The sequence below is a fragment of the Juglans regia genome, chromosome 1 (genome assembly GCF_001411555.2).
Source record: "Juglans regia cultivar Chandler chromosome 1, Walnut 2.0, whole genome shotgun sequence".
Taxonomy (NCBI): Eukaryota; Viridiplantae; Streptophyta; class Magnoliopsida; order Fagales; family Juglandaceae; genus Juglans; species Juglans regia.
This window is the reverse complement of record NC_049901.1, coordinates 11,225,024-11,244,962: the sequence shown is the minus strand read 5'-3', so window position 1 is coordinate 11,244,962 and position 19,939 is coordinate 11,225,024. Positions and strand designations below refer to the sequence as shown.

At 38.4% G+C, this 19,939-nt stretch overlaps 3 protein-coding genes across 5 annotated transcripts; 2 read left to right on the top strand and 1 right to left on the bottom strand.

Annotated features, from left to right (window-relative positions):
• The first annotated feature begins 482 nt into the window (after positions 1–482).
• Positions 483–4,975, top strand: LOC108996279 (F-box protein At5g39450). 3 transcript variants are annotated; one of them, XM_018972077.2, is made up of 2 exons: positions 483–3,026; positions 3,842–4,435. In XM_018972077.2, the coding sequence occupies exons 1-2, from the start codon at positions 1,165–1,167 to the stop codon at positions 3,864–3,866; spliced, it is 1,887 nt and encodes a 628-aa protein (XP_018827622.1). In that variant the 5' UTR covers positions 483–1,164; the 3' UTR covers positions 3,867–4,435. The 3 variants fall into 3 exon arrangements, with proteins under 3 accessions (XP_018827622.1, XP_018827621.1, XP_018827620.1); XM_018972076.2 differs by lacking the exon at positions 3,842–4,435 and adding an exon at positions 3,620–3,835; XM_018972075.2 differs by lacking the exon at positions 3,842–4,435 and adding an exon at positions 4,442–4,975 and having other exon boundaries at positions 484–3,026.
• A 753-nt stretch (positions 4,976–5,728) lies between these two features.
• LOC108996352 (farnesylcysteine lyase) lies at positions 5,729–9,301 on the top strand. The gene is made up of 5 exons (XM_018972209.2): positions 5,729–6,388; positions 6,712–6,885; positions 7,581–7,940; positions 8,045–8,220; positions 8,827–9,301. Exons 1-5 carry the CDS (start codon positions 5,753–5,755, stop codon positions 9,086–9,088), a joined length of 1,608 nt encoding a protein of 535 aa, XP_018827754.2. The 5' UTR covers positions 5,729–5,752; the 3' UTR covers positions 9,089–9,301.
• A 515-nt stretch (positions 9,302–9,816) lies between these two features.
• On the bottom strand, positions 9,817–18,836 carry LOC108996374 (vacuolar protein sorting-associated protein 20 homolog 2). Its single transcript, XM_018972243.2, has 6 exons — positions 18,414–18,836; positions 16,867–17,019; positions 16,449–16,601; positions 11,053–11,136; positions 10,220–10,370; positions 9,817–10,113 (listed from the first exon to the last, which is right to left on the bottom strand). Exons 1-6 carry the CDS (start codon positions 18,513–18,515, stop codon positions 10,088–10,090), a joined length of 669 nt encoding a protein of 222 aa, XP_018827788.1. The 5' UTR covers positions 18,516–18,836; the 3' UTR covers positions 9,817–10,087.
• Positions 18,837–19,939: the final 1,103 nt, after the last annotated feature.

Sequence of the window (19,939 nt, the reverse complement as noted above, 5' to 3'; positions counted from 1 at the left end):
AACGAGTACAACTGTAGAGAACAAGAGGAACTGAGAATTTTTTGCTGATATCATTTTGAAAACTGTTTTCGATTGTGAGTTTGGAATTTATTTTTATAAAATTATTTTATGATTAAAATATTTATCTGTTTTATATTATTATGTATTACACCTTCTCTTCTTATATTTGTGATTTATTTTTAATTTATTTTTATTAAAAATAAAAAAAATGAAAAATTATGTTTAAATTAACAGCATCCAATTCCAAGCAGTTCAATATTTTATTTAATTTTTTTTCAAAAAAAAATTGTGGTTGTACCAGATGTCCAGAGTCCGATCATGCAAGATAGATGGCCCGCTTAAGATGATAAGAAAACAAATGCTAAATTCCACAGAGTTTAAAGAACCCTTGGACTGCAGGATGAGAATAATGTGATGGCTTTTTGGACTTTTCGGCATCTTTCTCCCTCTCCTTTTCTCTCTTGCCATGTTTTTTACGGGTGTGCTAAGCTTGGAGGGGAGTATTTGGACTTTTGGGGCTTGGCTTCTACTTTAAGCTCAATATCTTTCAATATTGGTTGGCTGGCACAGAGAGACGGACACGAGAGGAAGAGCAGAGGACCCCACACTGATAATACCAAAGCTCTCTTCGCCTCGTCTTCCTATTTCTTCTCCTCCGCCATTAATTATGCCTTAGAACTTCGATTGAGTGGTGTTGACTTGACCTCATCTCAGTTTCTCATTAGTCTCCACATTTTCACCCCCCCCCCCCTGTGAACTGTGACCTATCTCTCGAGTGTCATCCATTGCAGGTCTGATGGATGGAACTGATTTGAGTTTTGGAGATTTTGGTACAAACCTAATTGAGTTTTGGAGAATCTTTGACAAATCCATTTCATATTTGGTCTGTATTACTTTGTTTATGCTTCTTAGATGCAATAATTGAGGAGTCTGAGGCAAGCCCAGTTCGGTTCCAGGTCTGATTCTGTTCATTTTTTTCTTGCTGAATTAAAAATAAGAGTGGGTATCGAGGAGTTTCAATGATTATTTCAATTCTGTTGATTGTCTGTTTTCTCTTCACCTAAAGATCTGGGATTGGGTTGTGCCTGTAGTGAATTATGCAATTTAGACAGTGAAGAACATAGAACTCTGATCAAATATCCACCAATTGTTAGTCAAATTACAATGTTGTCTGAACCCTGTGGCTCGAGCTTTCTCCTTGCTCTGCCGGATGATGTGTTTGCCATAGTATCCCGGTCCCTCTCTCCGAGGGATCTATGTAATCTCAGTTTATGCTGCCGGAGTCTGTGCGCCCTCGTGGCCTCTGAAAAGGTCTGGCTCACCCAATGTGAAATGATAGGGGTCGTGCCCCATAGAGACCTCATCGAGTGGCGAAAGGGTGTCTCGTCCTACGTGGCACTTTGCCGCTTCCTCATTTGCATTCATCCATTGATTGGAATTTGGGTTCATCAGAACCCCGAACTTGGCAACGTGGTCTATGTCATGCCTGGTTTTGTTTCAGTTGTTGGATGCCGGATAATCCCACAAGAGCTTGGTCCATTAGGCATTGAGGATGGTCCCATCCTATGGGCGCCTGTGTTTGAAGTTCTTGGTAATTATGACGGTTCCGCCACATTTTTCCTCCATGGAAGGGAGAAGGGAAATGACTATTTTTATCCTGGTTCAGTCAAACCTATTGAGAGGACTTGCAATGTGCTATTGCTTGAGGTGGAGGCATTGCAAGAAGAAAATGAGGGTAAATTGTTGCATAGCAAGAGCTTTGCTCACCATTCAGATAAGGATCTAAGAAAAGTTTGTAGGTCAGATATTGGAATTTCAAGGTCTCAAAGGGTGCTTGAACCGAATGAGGCGAAGGTGCCATTTGGTCGACTGGCTTTTTGTGACAGAAGAAAATTGCTGAATGTTGCTACCAGCCAAGTTCGTCAAAAGGTTCCGGATTCTGCAAATGGGCCACTATTTCCAGGGTTAAGAGATGATGAAGATAACTTTCAGAAAGATCTGGCATTCTTATTGGAACGGAGATCACTGCTTATGGAAATGTATAAGTTTGGTGGTCGTCTAATTGATTGGAAGGCAATTCCTGAACTGCCATCTGATCCTACCCAGTTGGAATTGAGCCAGATTAGAAAGAGTCTTGATCGTCCAAGTGGTTATAGCAATTCCCTTAATTGTGATGATGATGGTCACGTACAATGCACCAAGAGAAAAACTCTTCGTGGCTACTTTAAGAATAGCCTTAAACAGTTCCTGGGGAGGTCCAGCTCAATTAATGTTGGGAATGCAATTTCAAAGAATGGTTCTTCAAGCGGCGGGAATAAGCATGCACAACTTCACGAGTTTTTGACGTCAGGTGATGCAATAAGACTTGCATTACATGCATCCACTATCAAGTTATCTTCTTATCGAGCATGGCCAAACATGCATGAAAGTCGGTTTGCCCTCTACAAGTTGCCCATGCGGGCTCCAACTGCTGACCATGAGTATGCTGGTTTATGGGGAGGGACTTTTGGTTGGCCTCCTGGGAGGCCTACAGAAGACAAACCTGGTAAGGCTCTCTTCTTTCTACTGCTCTCTTATGAGGAGTCCCAAGGGCAGCGGCATCTTATTGCAACCAAAATATTGGAAGGCACCCACTACGTTCTGCATCCTAATGGCTCAGCAATGTTTATAGTGAATGTAGATGAGCCTTCACCGGATCCATTTCCTTTCGATTCCGATGTAGATTCTATTCCTGTGAATCTAAAGCATGCTTTTATGGGAGAGGGTATTGCAAATGGTTATGGATTCCGGTATCCCGGTGCAAAGCCCGGTTCCCTCTTTGCATTTCAAAATGGTCTTCTTGCCTTCATTTGGAAGGAAACCAGGGCAGTCTTGACCTTGCAGAGACTTGACTTGCAAGAGCTGCTGAAGAAGGGTGAACAAGTTCCTGCACTACCTCCAATCGCCAACTTTTCATATTTGACTCGGTCATACTCAAACGTGTTTGCAGGCTTCCCAAACAACTCAACTTGTTTGTCTTCACCAAGGTTTGGCTTTCCTCTTGGATGAATAATTATGTTGCGGACCTCTCATTTTATTTTATTTCTCACTCAGTAATTGATATTGTTAATTTGTCTTCTTGTCGAAGTGTAGTTTTTTTATATCTTGATTTCAAGAATTCTATTTTTTTCATGCAAAATTTGCTTCATGGTCCATAAAAGCTTTTCATGGTGGTTACTTGTAAAAAAGGGCTTTTTCATGGTCGTTACTCTTGAATATTCTTTTTTATCCTAAAATGACGTGGACATATTCAATCACAAAGACTTGAGAAGGATTTTATGAGTAGCAGAGGTAGTACGGACATGTACACAGTTGGCAAGGTTGACACCGTAGCTGGATTTATTCTTGTGCAAACAACATGAGAAACATGAATAATTGCTTATGTAGTTAGACTTTTGACATGATGCGAGATCTTGAATTTGTGAAGGCTATACAAATCAGACTTTTTAGACAAACTTTAAAATTGTATGCCTCAAATCACCTCTTCTTCAATGACAACTTCTCTGCTGCATCTTGTTACCTGTTGCCCCTTTCACTCTGATGATTTTCTTACTTACATGAATGGGATCTGCTGATGCAGGACCTCTGAGGACATATCTTCCTAATCTAGAGAGTATGAGTACTATTGTGGTACTAGTTGACCACTCGATATTATAATTACTTAAAAGCAGTTTGTCTATTTCTAAAGTACACTTGTATGCTATTGTTGGGGTACTGAAAGGACAAAGTGGGTGTGGCTTTGTGTGGATGGGAATAGTTTTTTTTTCTGAGCTCAAGCTAGGTTATCTTATCTTGACTGCAGGACGATTAGAGTCGGCTTTCCTTAAAGCTCCATCACGGCTCATCACTCACAAGACTTACATTCTATCTTGATCTGTGTAGCCATAGTTGATGCAAGTTCACTTGGTAGGATTGAAATGCGAAGATTCTTGACAATTAATGAGTTAAAGAGTGGTGTGTGAAATTCGGAATTTTATTAGGGAACATAAAAAGTTGTTACTGCTAATAGTTACACATATAAGATTTCTTAATTCTGGTTTGATGGTAAATTTGATTTTTGATTTATTTTTATTTCTTTGGAACAAGTTTTGGGAAGCCGGCAACAGTTTTTGTATCCATTGAGAAACTGTTGACAATTTATTCGCGATGTAGGTTAGAGTCTATCATTAAAGTAAATATTTCACTGCAAGGTGTTTTGTAATCACGTTTCCTGAATTTATCAAGAAATGATGTCCAATTATTCTGTTCCCTAGAGGCACTTGTTCAAATTTCTTTGAAAGTGCAGAAGGGTGCAGAAAGGCTCACAAGTTAAGATGATATCCTGCGCATATGCACCAATTCTCTATTTTTCAGTCCTCTACTACATCTCCTACCTCTGATTACTTCCTATCATTTCTAACAGGTGTATGGGAAATAAAAGCAGGTAGATTATGAGAACAGAAGAGATCATAGTTTTGGTTCTGCTCTTGGATGCTAAACCTTGCTCAATCTTTGGGCTTTTGGGATAAGTTTGCCTCTTTGAGTTTGGTTTCAAGTTGTTGAGGCGAAGCTGTTCTGCTCAATTGGATTGTTGCTACATTGATAATATCAAAATGTGATGTCATTTCCTATTTCTCAAGTTACCAAATGAATAAGCACTCTTGAGGTATGGTGCCATATTTCCATTTGACAGGATAAAAATTATACTAGGACATTTGTGGGCATTAATTTACCGGACAAAGGATTTAAACGATGCTGTGCAGCCATGGCTCTGATTCATTGTATAGTCAGGCAAGTTTGAAAGCAAACCCCTACATTGAACTTGTTCATCTGTACTGCCTGTCATTTAGTGCTCCCCAATGTTGCCAAGTTCTGATGACACAAATATGGAGTCAATCTCCTATGTATGTATCGTAATCTTATTCTGATATGAAGTGCTCAGAGAGTTTAGATTGCAGACTGTTATGGATGACAAGAAGCATTTAACAAGCAAGCACCCCGGGTTATATAAAATATATCACCCGCCAGGGATCCCAACAAAGTTCCTTCGTTGCTTTAGAAAAAAGAAAATTTTATACACTATACTACAATTTTATTATATAAGATATGTCACATTTATCACCATTAGACGATATTTTATTGGATAATTTTTTATCATTCAATGATGATAAATGTGTTATATATTACATAGTAAAATGAAAGTTAGATAAGAGTGAAAAATATAACATTACTTAACGGACCAGTTACCCTCTTGGACCTTCAAAATCGATTTTTATTTGTTGGTTCTCTGAAGCAAACCTCGAAAAATTAGAAAATGATAGATTAACCGATATTTCTTTTTTATTTTTTAAATATCATTTTAATTTAATAAAAATAGCAAAATGTGTATAACATAATCCAAAGACTTAATTTTTGGAATAAATAAATTGAAAATAGAAATTTTCGTAAGAAGATGATATATACCGAGGCTAAAGCTTAAACGATAATAACTGTGAAGAAAGAAATGGAAAAAGGATTGAAAGTTGAAACATTGTATTCAACAAATATTGTATCATTTTCTGTCAGTGTTTTAGATAATTTTATTTAAATAACTGATTGAAAATTAAACTAATATTCCTCTCACTAATCTCGAAATTTATATGATATGATATTTTCATCCCAAATATTATTTGTATGAATATATATATTTTTTTTAATAAGATGACGTCTTACTGGAAGGTGACTCCGACACTACATGATAATTTATCGTATAAAAAAAAAAAAAATTTGTCTTTCGGCACCAAACAGCGACGAGGAAGGAGGAGACGACTTCGAGAGTAGAGATCATCGGCTGCGAAGGAACAACATGCTGTCACCGCTCGCCCTCTCCCTTTTCACCTTCCTCCTCCTCTGTCCATCATTTTCCTCCCTACCTCAATCCCCTCTCCCAACCCCTATACCAGCTCCAAATGATCCGCCTACTATCTGCATCGTCGGCAGCGGAATCGGCGGTTCCTCCGTCGCTCACTTCCTCCGTCACTACTCCTCCCACCCCTTCTCTATCCGAATCTTTGAGCGTAACGGCATCGTCGGGGGCCGCATGGCCACTGTCAACGTCTCCGGCCAGACCTTCGAGGCCGGTGCCTCCATTCTTCACCCCAAGAATTTCCACGCCTTGAACTACACTAAGTCCCTCGGGTTGAATATCAAGAAGCCCTCTTCGTCGGATTCTTTCTCTCTCGGAATTTGGGACGGCAAGAATTTCGTGTTCAAAACTTTAAGCTTTAGTTCCAAGCTCCCATTCGTTGACAAGATCGTCTCGCTCGCCAATTCGGTGCTCATGTTCCTGCGCTACGGGTTTTCACTCCTTAGAATGGAGAGCTTCACCGAGGTCTTTTTTTCTTTTCTTTTTTTAACTCACCCGCTTTCTGTTTCTGACTTTTGGTTTGTTTTATGGGAAAAAAAGGGAGGAAAAGATGGAAGTTCCTTTTTGTACAAAGATTGAAAATTTTCAGTGAGTTTTTGTTTGTTCTCCTGCTCCGATTCTTGCTCAGAGGAGAGAAAAAATACTTTTTATCTCCAATTGCTGGACAAGCCAGTATTGAATTGATGGGCTACTTCGTCATTTTTGGTTAATTAAATGACCAAAAAAATAAAAAAAACTTACCGAACGTTCATAAAGCTAGTCTCCTGTTGTGTATGTTCGTGATGTAGGGTACCGTGGACAAGTTCTTGAAGTACTATGAAAGCTCTGAATCCAGACCAGTTTTTGAGACTGTGGATGGGATGCTAAAATGGGCTGGTTTGTACAATCTCACGACCCGGACTCTGCTGGAGGAAATGATTGATTCGGGGTTTTCTCCCTTATTGATAGAAGAGCTTGTCACTGTAAGAACGTTCACTGTTTTTCTTCAATATCTCTTGCATTATTCTTTCTGCGCATTGGTTGACTTTGGTATTTTTGGACTGATTTCGGGAACTTTTATATGCTCACATTCAGAACAATTGTATTGTACGATGAGAACCTTTAGACGTTGATAAAAAAAAGGAGTTTTTGAACGACTTATGAACATTACTGGACAACCAGTGAACATATTTACAGGTTGAGTATAGGTGAAGTGAAGATTTTGAGATGGATTACTTAAGAAACTAGAAGTTCTTAAAAATAAACGAGCAATTTCGTAAAAAATTATTCTGCTTACATTTGTTGTGAAATAATAAAATGTTCGGCTCTGATAGCTCAGAAATACGTGAAGAAAACTAGCAGGTATAGTGTCTATTGTGAGAAGGTGCCATAGGAATTTGAGATGATGTAGTAGAGGGACTTGTATGTGCTCTTTGAACTATTTAAAAGGCCGGAAGCAATACCATTCTCCAAACACTGAAGATCTTATAGTGAAGGAGAGGCATCCTTTTTGTATTCCTTGCACGGAGTATCTTAGCATCTTACTTCTTCTCAAAATAATGAAAGGTGTCGGTTTTGGTTATAATTATGATACTTTAGATTGAAAAGTTGACTTTGAACTGGAGAACTTAGATTTTTCAACATCGATCACAGTTCAGAATTATCTTAATTTACTCAGGTCATCACAAGAATAAATTATGGGCAGAGTGTCTCTATCAGTGGACTTGCTGGTGCAGTTTCATTGGCAGGATCTGGTGGAGGGTTGTGGGCCATCGAAGGAGGAAATTGGCAGATGGCTGCTGGATTAATTAATCGCTCAGATGCTGCATTGCACCTCCATGAAGAAATAGAATCTATCTCTTATCTGGGAGAATATTATGAGCTTAACTCCACAATAGGGAATCGTTACACATGTGAAGTTACGGTGGTTGCTACACCTATGGATGAGCTGAATATTCAGTTTGCCCCTCAAATTTCAATTCCTAAGAGAGAATTACAGCACACCCATGCAACTTTTGTGAGGGGCCTTTTAAATCCAGTGAGTATCCTAACAATTGCTAATATTTTTTATCATCCCTTTTTTTGGTATGATCCATGATTCAAGTACTTACCCCATTATCTTGGATGTATTTCTGTGGAAAGGCATATTTTGGCCTAAATGCTGTATCAGAAATCCCAGAACTGGTAGGCACGATAGAGGATTCTGACCTTCCATTCTCAAGCATTTCAGTTCTAAGGCAACATGGTGAGAAAGATATGACTTACAAGATATTTTCCCGTCAACCCATGGCAGATACATTACTGGATAGCATCTTTAGGTAACATCTAACATATGGGTGTTTTATGGCGTACTTTTTTCCCTTTTTCTTTCTTTTCTTATTCTGATTTTGTTCTTTTTCTTTTCTTTTCTTTTTTTTTTTTTGAAATATTGGCAGTTTCGGTACTCGATTTGTGTCAATTTTTGAATCCATGTGATCCAATACAGAAGTTACCCACTTGTGCTTAACAAAGTTGCTAAAATTAGAAATTTTCAGAGGATCTGGGTTTCTTTCTTGATACGTAGGGATGTCGGAAGTTAATTTCTGTTGATTTTCTTGCTTCTAGTTAGCAAAGTTGCTAATCGATAATTTAGGAAGGAAATTGCGTCAACTCTTGATACTGACTTAAAGATTTGGATCTTTATAAACCATCTATGGTACCAATGGAAGAGATGCAGTTTTTTTTTTTTTTTTTTGATAAGCAAGAAAGACACTTTTATTCATTGAATGAAATTAGGCAAAACCCGTGTACTACACAGGAAGTATACAAAAGAAACACCTAATTACATTCTAGAAAGATGTAGTGGAGAAGTTAAATGATCTTTACATGATGTTTTCGATTTTTTATTTTTGTTTTGATACTAACTGTTTATTGCTGCATGTCAGTGTGAGGCAGGAGACAATTCGGATTGATTGGGGTGCTTACCCTCACTACAGTGCTCCTGAAGTATTTGCACCATTTATCTTGGATGGTCGGCATTTGTACTATGTGAATGCTTTTGAGAATGCAGCTAGCACGATGGAGACAAGTGCTGTTGCAGCTGAGAATATAGCGCGACTAATCCTATCAAGATTTTTTAGCCAATCACCCTTGATTTCATCCAACCTGAGCTCAAACTCTGGGGAACTTTTACATGTGGACCTGTGACTTGTGTATATAGTCACAAGTTTTACACCGAACAATTTCAGATATTTGATATTAACCATCTATGTCTGGCCAAAGAAAGAAGCTTGTATCAGGTATTTTTGTTATATGATATTTTGAGAAGTTGGTGCGTATGTGCTAAAAGAAATTCTGGCAGCTTTGCCATTTGTTACCTTACCTACATTCAATTGGGACATTCTTTCGGGTTTTATCCTATACAAATCTTTATCATCTTAGACCAAAAAGGCATGAGAAATAACCCAGTTCATTTGGATTTAGATTTGGATTTGGATTTAAAAAAAAATAAAAGTAAAAACAAAGAAGTGGTTGCAAGGGCTAATCAACTCTCGATGAAAGACTTTTTCCAACTGGATTTGGAGTCATCTTACTTACTTTTCTTGTCATCACTTTTTCGGCAGGAATGGTGAAACCTTTGAACCCTAGACCCTTTGGATTTCTCTTTTTGTTGTTAAGGATTTCTGTCTCTCCCATTTAAATGTTTTATAGTGGTCGACAGAGCCAGATTGTGGTTACTGGTTAGCGTGGAACTAGTTTTCCCAAAAAAGTATCAGCATCTTTTCAGTCAGAAACCGGTTGGCAATGTAACAAAAGGCAGCGATTATTTCCTCAAGTGTCCCGATAAAGGTTTCCATCATATATTGTAATTTGTGTTCAAACGTAAATGGCAAATAGGCTGATCATGGCAAATTTGAAAAACAAAGAAACATGAATGAGTTTAAATGATCAGGTACTCATTGATCATTTATATATATATGAAGAACGTTGTCTCAAGATATAAATCTGTACAATCCAATGTTTGTGCTGAAGAAATCGAAATTAACATCTTACGCAATTGCAAGAATCCATACCCCCCCCAAGAAAAAGAAAAAAAAAGGGAAAGTACCATATGCATAGATGCAGGTCACAAGGAGATGGTTCATTGAAGTAGGCAAACAACTTGACATGATGGCAATATCGACGTCAATTTCACGTTTTTCCCAATCAAGCTGGCAATGGTTCCTCCAAGACTGCGTTTCAAAAAATATAAAAATAAAGCATTTGTAGTTAGAAAATGTGTGTATGTGTCTATATATATATATATATAGAGAGAGAGAGAGAGAGAGAGAGAGAGACCTTTCTTCTTTGTGGATACTTCAGCATCATCAGCAACCACTTCAGGTGCGACTGGTGCTTTGGTTGGTACGTCTGGAAGGTTCAGCTTCTCGTTGTGTTCTTCGGAAGATTGTGTTGAAGTTGGAACATCAGGCAGATCTTGAAGGATGATCTGAACAAGCAAAGATGATTTTTTTTTTCAGATAAGACAATTATGGTTTGAAGGGGCAATGGCAATGCAAACATGAAAAGTAAAAATCCCAAAATAAAGATCAAAAGTAAACACAGTCTGGAAATGATAGTTCAAGCTACAAATAGAAATAAAATCAGTTCAAATAAATTCAATCAGCAGCACAAACCAACTACAGTAACCAAACTCATTGGAAAGAACGCAAATAGATAATTCCACTGTTTAATCTTTATAAAGCACTCATTGCAGCATCTACATAAGAGACCGCATGAATCATGAAAGCCTCTTTGCCATCAATTGAAAAATCTAATATTTACATCAGTCATTGAATTCAAATATCTGGGACACTCACCAACTGCCATTTCTAATCTTTTATACAGTAATATCACAGGAAAATGAGTACAATGCCGCAATACAATGCTCGAATGATCTTGAATTCAACAGCAGTCTACTAGATTTAGCATGGCGAAAAAGTGAAGAGTGTAATAAAACCTCTGAACAGCAACAAAGACATGAATTCACACAACTTTTATACTGGAAATGGCCAAAATGATGAACACTCAGGAAGAAAAGTATATCTAATTTATACTGTATAGTTTATATCAATAGAAACAAAATTCAGGCACATTATGGACCTGTTGTCCGAATAGAAAAATATACATACCTGACTTTCCAAGTTCTCAAATTCTGTCAAAACTTCTTCTTCATCTTCTGCTGATAATTTCTCCCCCAATATAGCATTAATTTCCTTCATAAGAAACACAGCAGTGCATATGAAATGAGTTTAAATTTCCAAATAATAGGAATATGAGGTATTAAGTTGGGAATATAGAGAAAAGGTACTGCCAATGAATTTCAATGAATAGTTTCCTACACATTTCATTGATAGAGATTTTCCAATATATACAGAGTAATACACAAGTTATTTTTAGAAACTAAGTAACGGTAATGCTGAAATTAAGTTGCTGTTACAATATACAACTAAGGAAATAAAATCAGCTTTAATACAAGTTTTATGACAGAAGATTGAGCATAATTGTAGGCTAATCATGTGCTATTTTCTGCTTGAATCATGTGCTGGTTTCTGCTTGAATGGTTTCCACGCATGCTTCCCTTATACGCCCCCGCAAGATTGTGCTTCCATCGGCAAGGCCAATCTTGTTACGTAACCATTCCGTGCGTTGTTTTGACAAAGGCTTTGTTAACAGATCAGCCAATTGATCTTGAGTATGGACATGTTGAACTTGGAGACTTCCTTTTTGCACTAAGTCACGCACAAAGTGAAGGTCGATTTGAATGTGTTTCATGCGCGAGTGATTGACTGGATTAAAGCTAAGATGAGTGGCCCCAAGATTATCACATAACAGTAGAGGAGGTCCATTTACTGAAAATGCAAGTTCTTTGAAGAGAGTGGACAGCCACATTGTCTCGGAAGCCGCATTAGCTAATGCCCGGTATTCAGCTTCTGTTGTGGATCGTGCTACAGCTCTTTGTTTTTTGGAGCTCCAAGAAATAGGATTAGAGCCCAAGAAGGTAATATAGGCAGAGGTGGATGTGCGATCATCCACATTTCCAGCCCAATCGGCATCGGAATATGTCTTCAAAATAGGAGATGCAGCTTTGTGAATATGAATACCATAGAAAATGGTTTGTTTTTAAGTAACGAAGGAGTCTCTTTGTTGCTGTCCAGTGATTTGTAGTCGGCTTGTGCATGAATTGAGAAAGTTTATTGACTGCAAATGAGATGTCTGGACGAGTGAGAGAGAGGTATTGAAGGCTGCCAATGATGCGACGAAACTCTGAGCTGTCCACAGCAGCAGTACCATCGACCAATTTAAGAGATTGGGTGGTAGAGAGAGGTGTTGAGACATCCTTTGCACCACTCATACTGGTATTGGCTAAAAGCTCACGAACATACTTGTGTTGTGAGAGAAATAACCCAGCCCGAGTAGGGATCACTTCAATCCCCAAAAAAAAATGAAGGGAACCCATATCCTTGAGAGAAAACATGTCACCCAGCTGTTTAATGATGTGGTCTACAAGGATTGAATTATTTCCGGTAATAACAAGGTCATCAACATAAACCAGGAAATAACAAAGATTTGAGCCATGGTTATAAATAAAAAGAGATGAATCAGCTTTGGAACTATGAAATCCCAGCTGAAGAATAGCACTTTTTAGTGCTGTGTACCAGGCCCGTGGGGCTTGTTTAAGCCCGTAAATAGCCTTTCTCAGTCGGCAAACATGGTGAGGTTTGCACAAATCTTTGAACCCTGGTGGTTGTGCCATAAAAACAGTTTCAGTTAAATCACCATTTAGAAAGGCATTATTGACATCCATTCGTCTCAAATCCCATCCATTCATGACAGCAATAGATAGCACAGCTCTAATAGTTGCTGGTTTAACAACAGGGCTAAAGGTTTCTTTGTAATCAACACCAGGACGTTGATTGTAGCCCTTGGCAACTAGACGAGCCTTAAATCTGTCCACTGACCCATCGGCTTTTCTTTTTACACGGAAAACCCACTTACAGCCCACTGGTTTACAGTTCAAAGGAGGTAAAACAAGATCCCAAGTCCCATGTTTCATTAAAGCCGTGAGTTCATTGGACATGGCTTCACGCCAGTGAGGTTGCGACACGGCTTGACTCACACTCGTTGGTTCTATGATTGGGGGGAGAGGATATTTGGACACTGTATGGGTTTGTTTGGGTTTGAAAATCTGATTCATGGATCTTGTGGTCTTGGTATGAGTGCGTTGGGAAGGGTTATTGGGTTGAGGGTTTGTGACATTCGGGTTGGATGACAGAAGGTTTGGACCTTGAATGGGTTCGACGCAAGCATCAGTAGTGTGTGGCGGCAAGTTTAATGAATTGAAATCACGATTGTGCAAGGAATTGTGAAATGAAGAACTAGAGGGTCCGAAATTACCTGAGGAGGACGCAACAATGGCAGGAGAACCTTCCGGAGGTGACGATGATGAAGATGTGCTGGGCTCCATTGATGAAGTGAGGAGAGGGTCTGGGTCTCGTCGAACAGCACGTGCCGTGAGAAAAAAAAAATTTTTGTGTGAGGTTCAAAGCACTTGTATGCATTTTGGATTGGTGAATAGCCAAGGAAGAGACATGCTTTTGATTTGGGCTGCATTTTGTTTGAATTATAGGCTCGGGTGAGAGGATAGCAAATACAACCAAATTTTTTTAATTTTAAATAATTTGGTGTTTGACCAAAAAGGGCTTCAAAGGGAGATTTTTCTTGAAGAAGAGGCGTGGGTTGTCGATTTATGAGATAAGAAGCTGTTTGAAAAGCATAGGGCCAATACGAAAAATCAAGATTTGCATCATGAAGAAGGGTAAGGCCCGTTTCAACAAGATGTCGATGACGACGTTCAGAAACACCATTTTGTTGTGGGGTGTGGGGAGCCGTGGTGTAGTGAGTTATGCCATGAAGCGAGAGATACGATTTTAAAGCAATAAACTCACCACCATTGTCGGAGTATAAGGTTTTGATTGATTTTTGAAAGCGATTTTCAACAAATTTTTTGAAGTGCGGAAAAATAGTAGAGACACCGGATTTAGTGGCCATTGGATAAAACCATATATATTTTGTATAATGATCAACAAATATAAGGTAATATCGAGAGCCATCAATTCCAGTATAACTAGCGGGACCCCACACATCGGTGTAAATAAGATCAAGTGGCTCATTACTTTGAAGACTAGTGACACGAAAGGGGTGTTGATGGGCTTTATTAATAGAACATGAAGAACATAATGACGACAATTTTTTATTGGATGAAGTAGGAAGAGAAAAATTCTTAACAAGATGATGGACAATTTTAAGAGAAGGATGCCCAAGACGCTTGTGCCATCCATCAATAGAAGTCCGTTCATGCACATTAGCAACTTTTTGTGACGGCACCATTGATTCCGGGAAGGTGTAAATGCCATTATTACATGCTCCTTTTAGTAGAATCGCCCCCGTGATCTTGTCCTTCACAAGAAAATAGAAAGGGTGAAATTCAACAAAGACATTATTTTGTTTAGTGAGATGATGAACGGAAATTAAATTTTTGCAAAGATTAGGAACACAAAGGGTATCACGCAATATAAAGGTGCGATGAGGAGATTGTAAGGTCAAAGAACCAATGTGTGAGACTGCCAAACCTGAACCATCACCAAGAAGAACTTCATCAGTTCCATCATATTCGGAATGAAGAGATAAATTGGAGAGATCACCCGTAATATTATGAGAAGCAGCCGAATCAAGCAACCAATTTTTATCCTTTCCATTTGAGGTTGTGGCACAATTGATAGACATTCTGTGAATTAAATTGTGGACAGGCTTTGGCAATGTGACCCAACTGATCACAAAGTTGGCATTTGGGCTGGTATCGGCGAGTGGAGTTATTGGGCCTGCCAGAGTTTGCGTTGGAGCGACGTCCATCACGTTGAGGGCCCTGACCTGGGCTGGATCCGCGAGGCCCACGAGAAGAATCAGATTTCTTGGAGGACCACGACGAATTTCCCCCTTGCGCGGACTGCTTCGTCTTCGTGAAATTGGCGGAAGCGACCAGGTGCTGCGTTGCAGCTTCCAAGCGTCTCAAATACGCTTCATGACCAACCAGCAGATCGTGCAGCTCTTCAAAGGCGAGAGAGGATTCTCGGGCTCGGATGGGGGCTGCGATTTCCCGAAAATCTGGACCTAAGCCATTTAATACATAGAGGGTTAGGTCATCATCCGAAATTGGATGATCGATAATGGCTATTTCATCAGCCAAGGCCTTCACCGCATGGAGATACTCAGTGATTGACCGATTTCCACGCTGGATTAAGGTGAGTTCCTCCTTTAACTGCATAGCACGAGTGCGTGAGCGACTAGCGTATAAATTGTTGAGCTTTTTCCAAGCTTCATGGGAGGTTTTTGCCGTAGCAATGAGTGGGGTGATCGACGGGGCTGTAGAGGCTAGAAGGGCACTTAGGATAAGTTTATCCTGTCGGATCCAATGGATCTTGCGCAGCTCATCAGCAGCGGTGCCAGCCGAAGTGGGGCACCGAAGGGTGCCTTCGGCATAATCTAGTAGATCGTAGCCAATAAGGAGTGCTTCAAATTGAGCACGCCATTGAGGAAAGGTGGAGGGAGTCAACTTTTCATTTATTTGGGCAGTGATGTTGAGAGCAATGAGAGGTTTTTCTGCTGCGGAAGGAGGTTGTGTATTGAGGTTGAAGTTTGGGTTTTGATCAGAGGAGGAAGACATGGTGGTGACTCGGATCGGTGACTCGTTTGATAGTGGCTCTTCTGATACCATATAGAGAAAAGGTACTGCCAATGAATTTCAATGAATAGTTTCCCACACATTTCATTGATAGAGATTTTCCAATATATACAGAGTAATACACAAGTTATTTTTAGAAACTAAGTAACGGTAATGCTGAAATTAAGTTGCTGTTACAATATACAACTAAGGAAATAAAATCAGCTTTAATACAAGTTTTATGACAGAAGATTGAGCATAATTGTAGGCTAATCATGTGCTATTTTCTGCTTGAATCATGTGCTGGTTTCTGCTTGAATGATTTCCACGCATGCTTCCCTTATAGGGAAAATGTAAATGTGTGCAAAGGAAAGAAAAGAAACAAAGAAGGCAAAAAGAAAGGAGACACTGTATCATATGCAATCATGTTACTGGTTAAATTACTTTTCAAGCTTCTAAAATTAACCTAAATAATGATAAACAGTATACAGAAGCACCAAAGACTTGCCAAGATGTTGCCGCTACAATTTTATCCCAAAGGAGAGAGAGAGAGAGAGAGAGAGAGTCCAAAATAATTAGATTTAAAACCTCACCCATATAAACATACAGTCCTTAAATCTAACAAAGCTGGAGCAGCAAAAGAAAATAAACCAATTACTAAAGCTCTATAGAGATGACAGAAAACATTTCTCATTTGTCGGTGATATGTACCGTTTAGAGTTACCAGACCCAACATTAAGCAATATGCTGTTCTCAACCATGCGGTATAAAGATACAGAAAAATAAAAGATGCAGTTTCAAGCTTACATCTTGATAAGCTTTTGCTTCATCGGTATCATCCACTAGTTTTTGAACATCCTCCAGGTTGATCTCACTTTGTATAGCTTTAATAGCATTATTACCAGCCTTTAAACTATCAAAAACAGCTTTCTGCTTGCTTGTCAGTTCAATATCTGCCAACTGAATCAGAATGTAAGTTTGAGTATCTCTTTTTCTCAACGTAGTTTACAATCTCATAAAACTTGAAAGGAAGTTTAAGAGCAGCTCCAAAACATAACGCTGGTCATTCGTTTAAAGTTAGAGAAAAAAATCCAAGCCCATTCTATCGCATTAGCAAAGTGACCGAATCAGTGGAGAACTCCTGGGGCGAACAATTGCTGAGGAAAAAAGTAAGGAAAAAAAAAATCTTGAATAGAAGAAGTAAGAGGCAGATTAGTATAGTTACCTGTTGCTCAACATTAATAAGCCAGGCATCAACTTGATTCAATAATTCTTCTTGTGCCTTTTTCTTCTTCAATGCTAACAAGGCCCTGTCCTTCTTCTTTTCACGAATCAAGTCTCTTGCTGCTTGCTTTTCTGCTTCAATGACAGCATCAAGCTGAAAGGGGTGGATCACAAAAGGAAGCAGCATAAGCAATTTGTCAGACGAATATGCACATGAGTTTAAACTACACTTTCATTAGTGATCCTTTAGAAGGTTCCAGATTATTCAAAAATCTTTACAAATAATTAAAAAAATAAGAGGAATGTTACTCTTCATACTAAATCCTGTCATCCCAGTCACACCTGGCAATGTGTCATGTTTCAAGTGGTTTCGTCTATTAAGCACTTAAATGGTAGCCGCTTGAAATTTGCCACATCACCATGTGTAATTGGGGATGGCAAGGATTAGGATGAAAAAGAGTATTACTCATAAAATAAAAAAGTCACATCTAACTCCTATATAACTTGCAGCAACAAGTGTATAATGTTTCACTAGTCTGTAGTTAATTTCTCACCGATCGATGGTTTACAAAATAATGGAGCATAATTGAAACTAAGCTAGAGACGAATGCAAATCTTTCCAGCGTTCAGCATAATTTCATTTGCCACGCCAGTTTGATTGAACAAAACCAATTGGACAAAATAAATAACTGCTAGATAAGTATAGAAAATAGCAAACAATGAAAGCACCAAAAACTTAAATAAATAAATACATATATGTAGTAGCTGCAATGGAGGAGCTTAAAGTTCAAACAAATACATTCAAATGCATGCATGTCTGCAAGCCAGTGTTGTTTTTGTTTTTGTTTTTTTTTCGACTTAAGGAACAAGATTATATTAAGAAAAAAAGGTAAAAAACCTAGGTATGCAAGTCAATGTTGTTAAAAGCACCAGATGCATGTCAGTGCAAAGGCCTCATCGAACCCAAGTGTGAAGTGGAAGCAAAGGCGAGGAATGTGTCTGATCCAAGTAAAGCGCACTTCTTTTAAATACATGCAAGCCAATCTTCTTTGGCTCCGATTAATCTAGGGAACAAATAAGTACAATACGGATAGTTGTAGTAACAATGCTTCCTTCAATGAATCACATAAAGAGCGATGGAACTAAAAGCCGATGAAACGAAATGTTCAAACTTTTCTTGGACCTAATCAATGTAAGGCTGATGAATCTATCAGGTCAAGGTCATCTTCCCGAGAATCATAACTTCCATACTAGTTTTCTCTAAATACAACTGCAACTTGTTCCCCATATTTCCCAACAAGAAAACTAGTAAATTAATGCATATTCTACAACTTCTCTTATTCTTACACAAATAACTATGCTTTCATTATATTTAATTTTTTTTATCGATTTTTTACTTAATCTTATATGTTAGTTCCTCAATTTCACATGCAAAAAACCAATTGAAACCTGTAGAATTCCCCAAAAAAAAATTTCCTGTCAGAAACTAGAGAGGGAAAGGAAAAAGAGAGGATGAAGGTGAAGGATTTTTTTTTTTTTTTTGGGAACCTGTTGTTGATACTGGCCGAGCTTGCGTCGCTGGGTCTTGAGAGAGAGAATCGCTCGATCCACTTCCGTGATCTTGGGCTTCTTCACAAATAAATTCCCCATCTTTTACTATCCCGATTTTGGTTGAGTTTTCGAAGCTTTTCCGGTTAAGAGAGATGATTCTCTGCCCCGAAATCCTAGCTTCCTTCCTGTCTGTCAACGAAGCTCTGGCGAGCTGAGCTGTTACCTCTGAATATAGTCCATACTCAGCCAGTCCCTTGCAAGGTCTATAAGGTACGTATGTATGTGTATATATGAATGATCTTGATCTAATATGCTTTCGTCAATCTTTAATTCTAATTGAAATTGTATGATTCTGGAGCCCAAGACGAAGCCCAAACCCAAGTTCCTTCCTGCTCAATAACAATAAAAAGCCCAAAGTGGAAAGTCGTCTTCCTCCTCGAGCCTCTTATTCTCTTTAACTAACAGTCAGAAGCGAAGCCCCCAGTTCTCCTATGTTTAATTTTATTTATAATATTTTTGAGTGCGGTTTCTCCAGCCCGTAGTTTCTCTCCTCACATGCAGAGCGACAGAGAAGACATATCGGGGTTTGGGGGAAGAGAAAGAAGTAGTACGCGCCCCCCATGAAAAAGAATACCTCCCTGAAATAATCTTCCGACGGAATCCTCGACTGCGGGGTTCCTCCCTCCCTCCCTCCCTCCCTCCCTCTATCTCCTTACATGGTTTAATTGCCGGTCTAGAGCCAACCCAAGTTCATTTGGGTGAAGGTTTTGTCGAGTACGGTTGATGTAATGTGCATGCTTAGGAGTGTAAACTTAAATCAGAAAATTGAAAAATAGGACCGGATCGGACAGGACCGGTTTTATTGGTTTTGAACCGGTCTGGTCCGGAATAGGCTTGTGAAATGTAAAAACCGGTCGGTTCTGGTCCGATTCCGATTCCGAGATTTTTTGGACCGGACTGAACCGGACCGGACCGGTTGATTAAAAAAATAATAATAATATTTTTATATATAAGTTTTATACAAAATATTTTTTATATATTAAATATTAATATATATAAGTTTTATATATAATGTATAATTATAAATTTTTATATTAAATTTTATATATAACATATATATTCATATATGAAATAATTTCTTATTATAATTTATAAATTATTACATAAAATGTTAATACTAAATCACTAAAAGTTTATAACTAATACTAATATATAACTTATAACTATAGTAATAGTCTAATATTAATACTATTATATTGTCTAATATATTAATAAAAGTATAAAACAGTTTTTTTTTAAATCAATTTTTTTTTATAAACAAATTTTTAATGACAAATTGTGAAATTTACATTTTAAAAAAACCAGAAAACCGGACCGGACAGGAAACCGAAAGTACCGGTTTAGGAAGGTAACCGGTGCGTAATCGGTTTTGAAAAATACAAAACCGATACATACCGGTTTGGTCCTAGATTTTATCCAAAACCGAACCGGTTACACCCCTATGCATGCTTTTGTTTCGAGAT

Excerpts from the sequence above, each read along its gene's own strand:
- LOC108996279 (XM_018972075.2), top strand. The coding sequence starts at position 1,165 with ATGTTGTCTGAACCCTGTGGCTCGAGCTTTCTCCTTGCTCTGCCGGAT. Across the intron at positions 3,027-4,441 it reads ACTTGTTTGTCTTCACCAAG|GTGTATGGGAAATAAAAGCA; the intron begins GTTTGGCTTTCC and ends CATTTCTAACAG.
- LOC108996352 (XM_018972209.2), top strand. The coding sequence starts at position 5,753 with ATGATAATTTATCGTATAAAAAAAAAAAAAATTTGTCTTTCGGCACCA. Across the intron at positions 6,389-6,711 it reads GAATGGAGAGCTTCACCGAG|GGTACCGTGGACAAGTTCTT; the intron begins GTCTTTTTTTCT and ends TTCGTGATGTAG. Across the intron at positions 6,886-7,580 it reads TGATAGAAGAGCTTGTCACT|GTCATCACAAGAATAAATTA; the intron begins GTAAGAACGTTC and ends TAATTTACTCAG.
- LOC108996374 (XM_018972243.2), bottom strand. The coding sequence starts at position 18,515 with ATGGGGAATTTATTTGTGAAGAAGCCCAAGATCACGGAAGTGGATCGA. Across the intron at positions 16,602-16,866 it reads TTATTAATGTTGAGCAACAG|TTGGCAGATATTGAACTGAC; the intron begins GTAACTATACTA and ends ATTCTGATTCAG. Across the intron at positions 10,114-10,219 it reads AGTATCCACAAAGAAGAAAG|TCTTGGAGGAACCATTGCCA; the intron begins GTCTCTCTCTCT and ends TTTGAAACGCAG.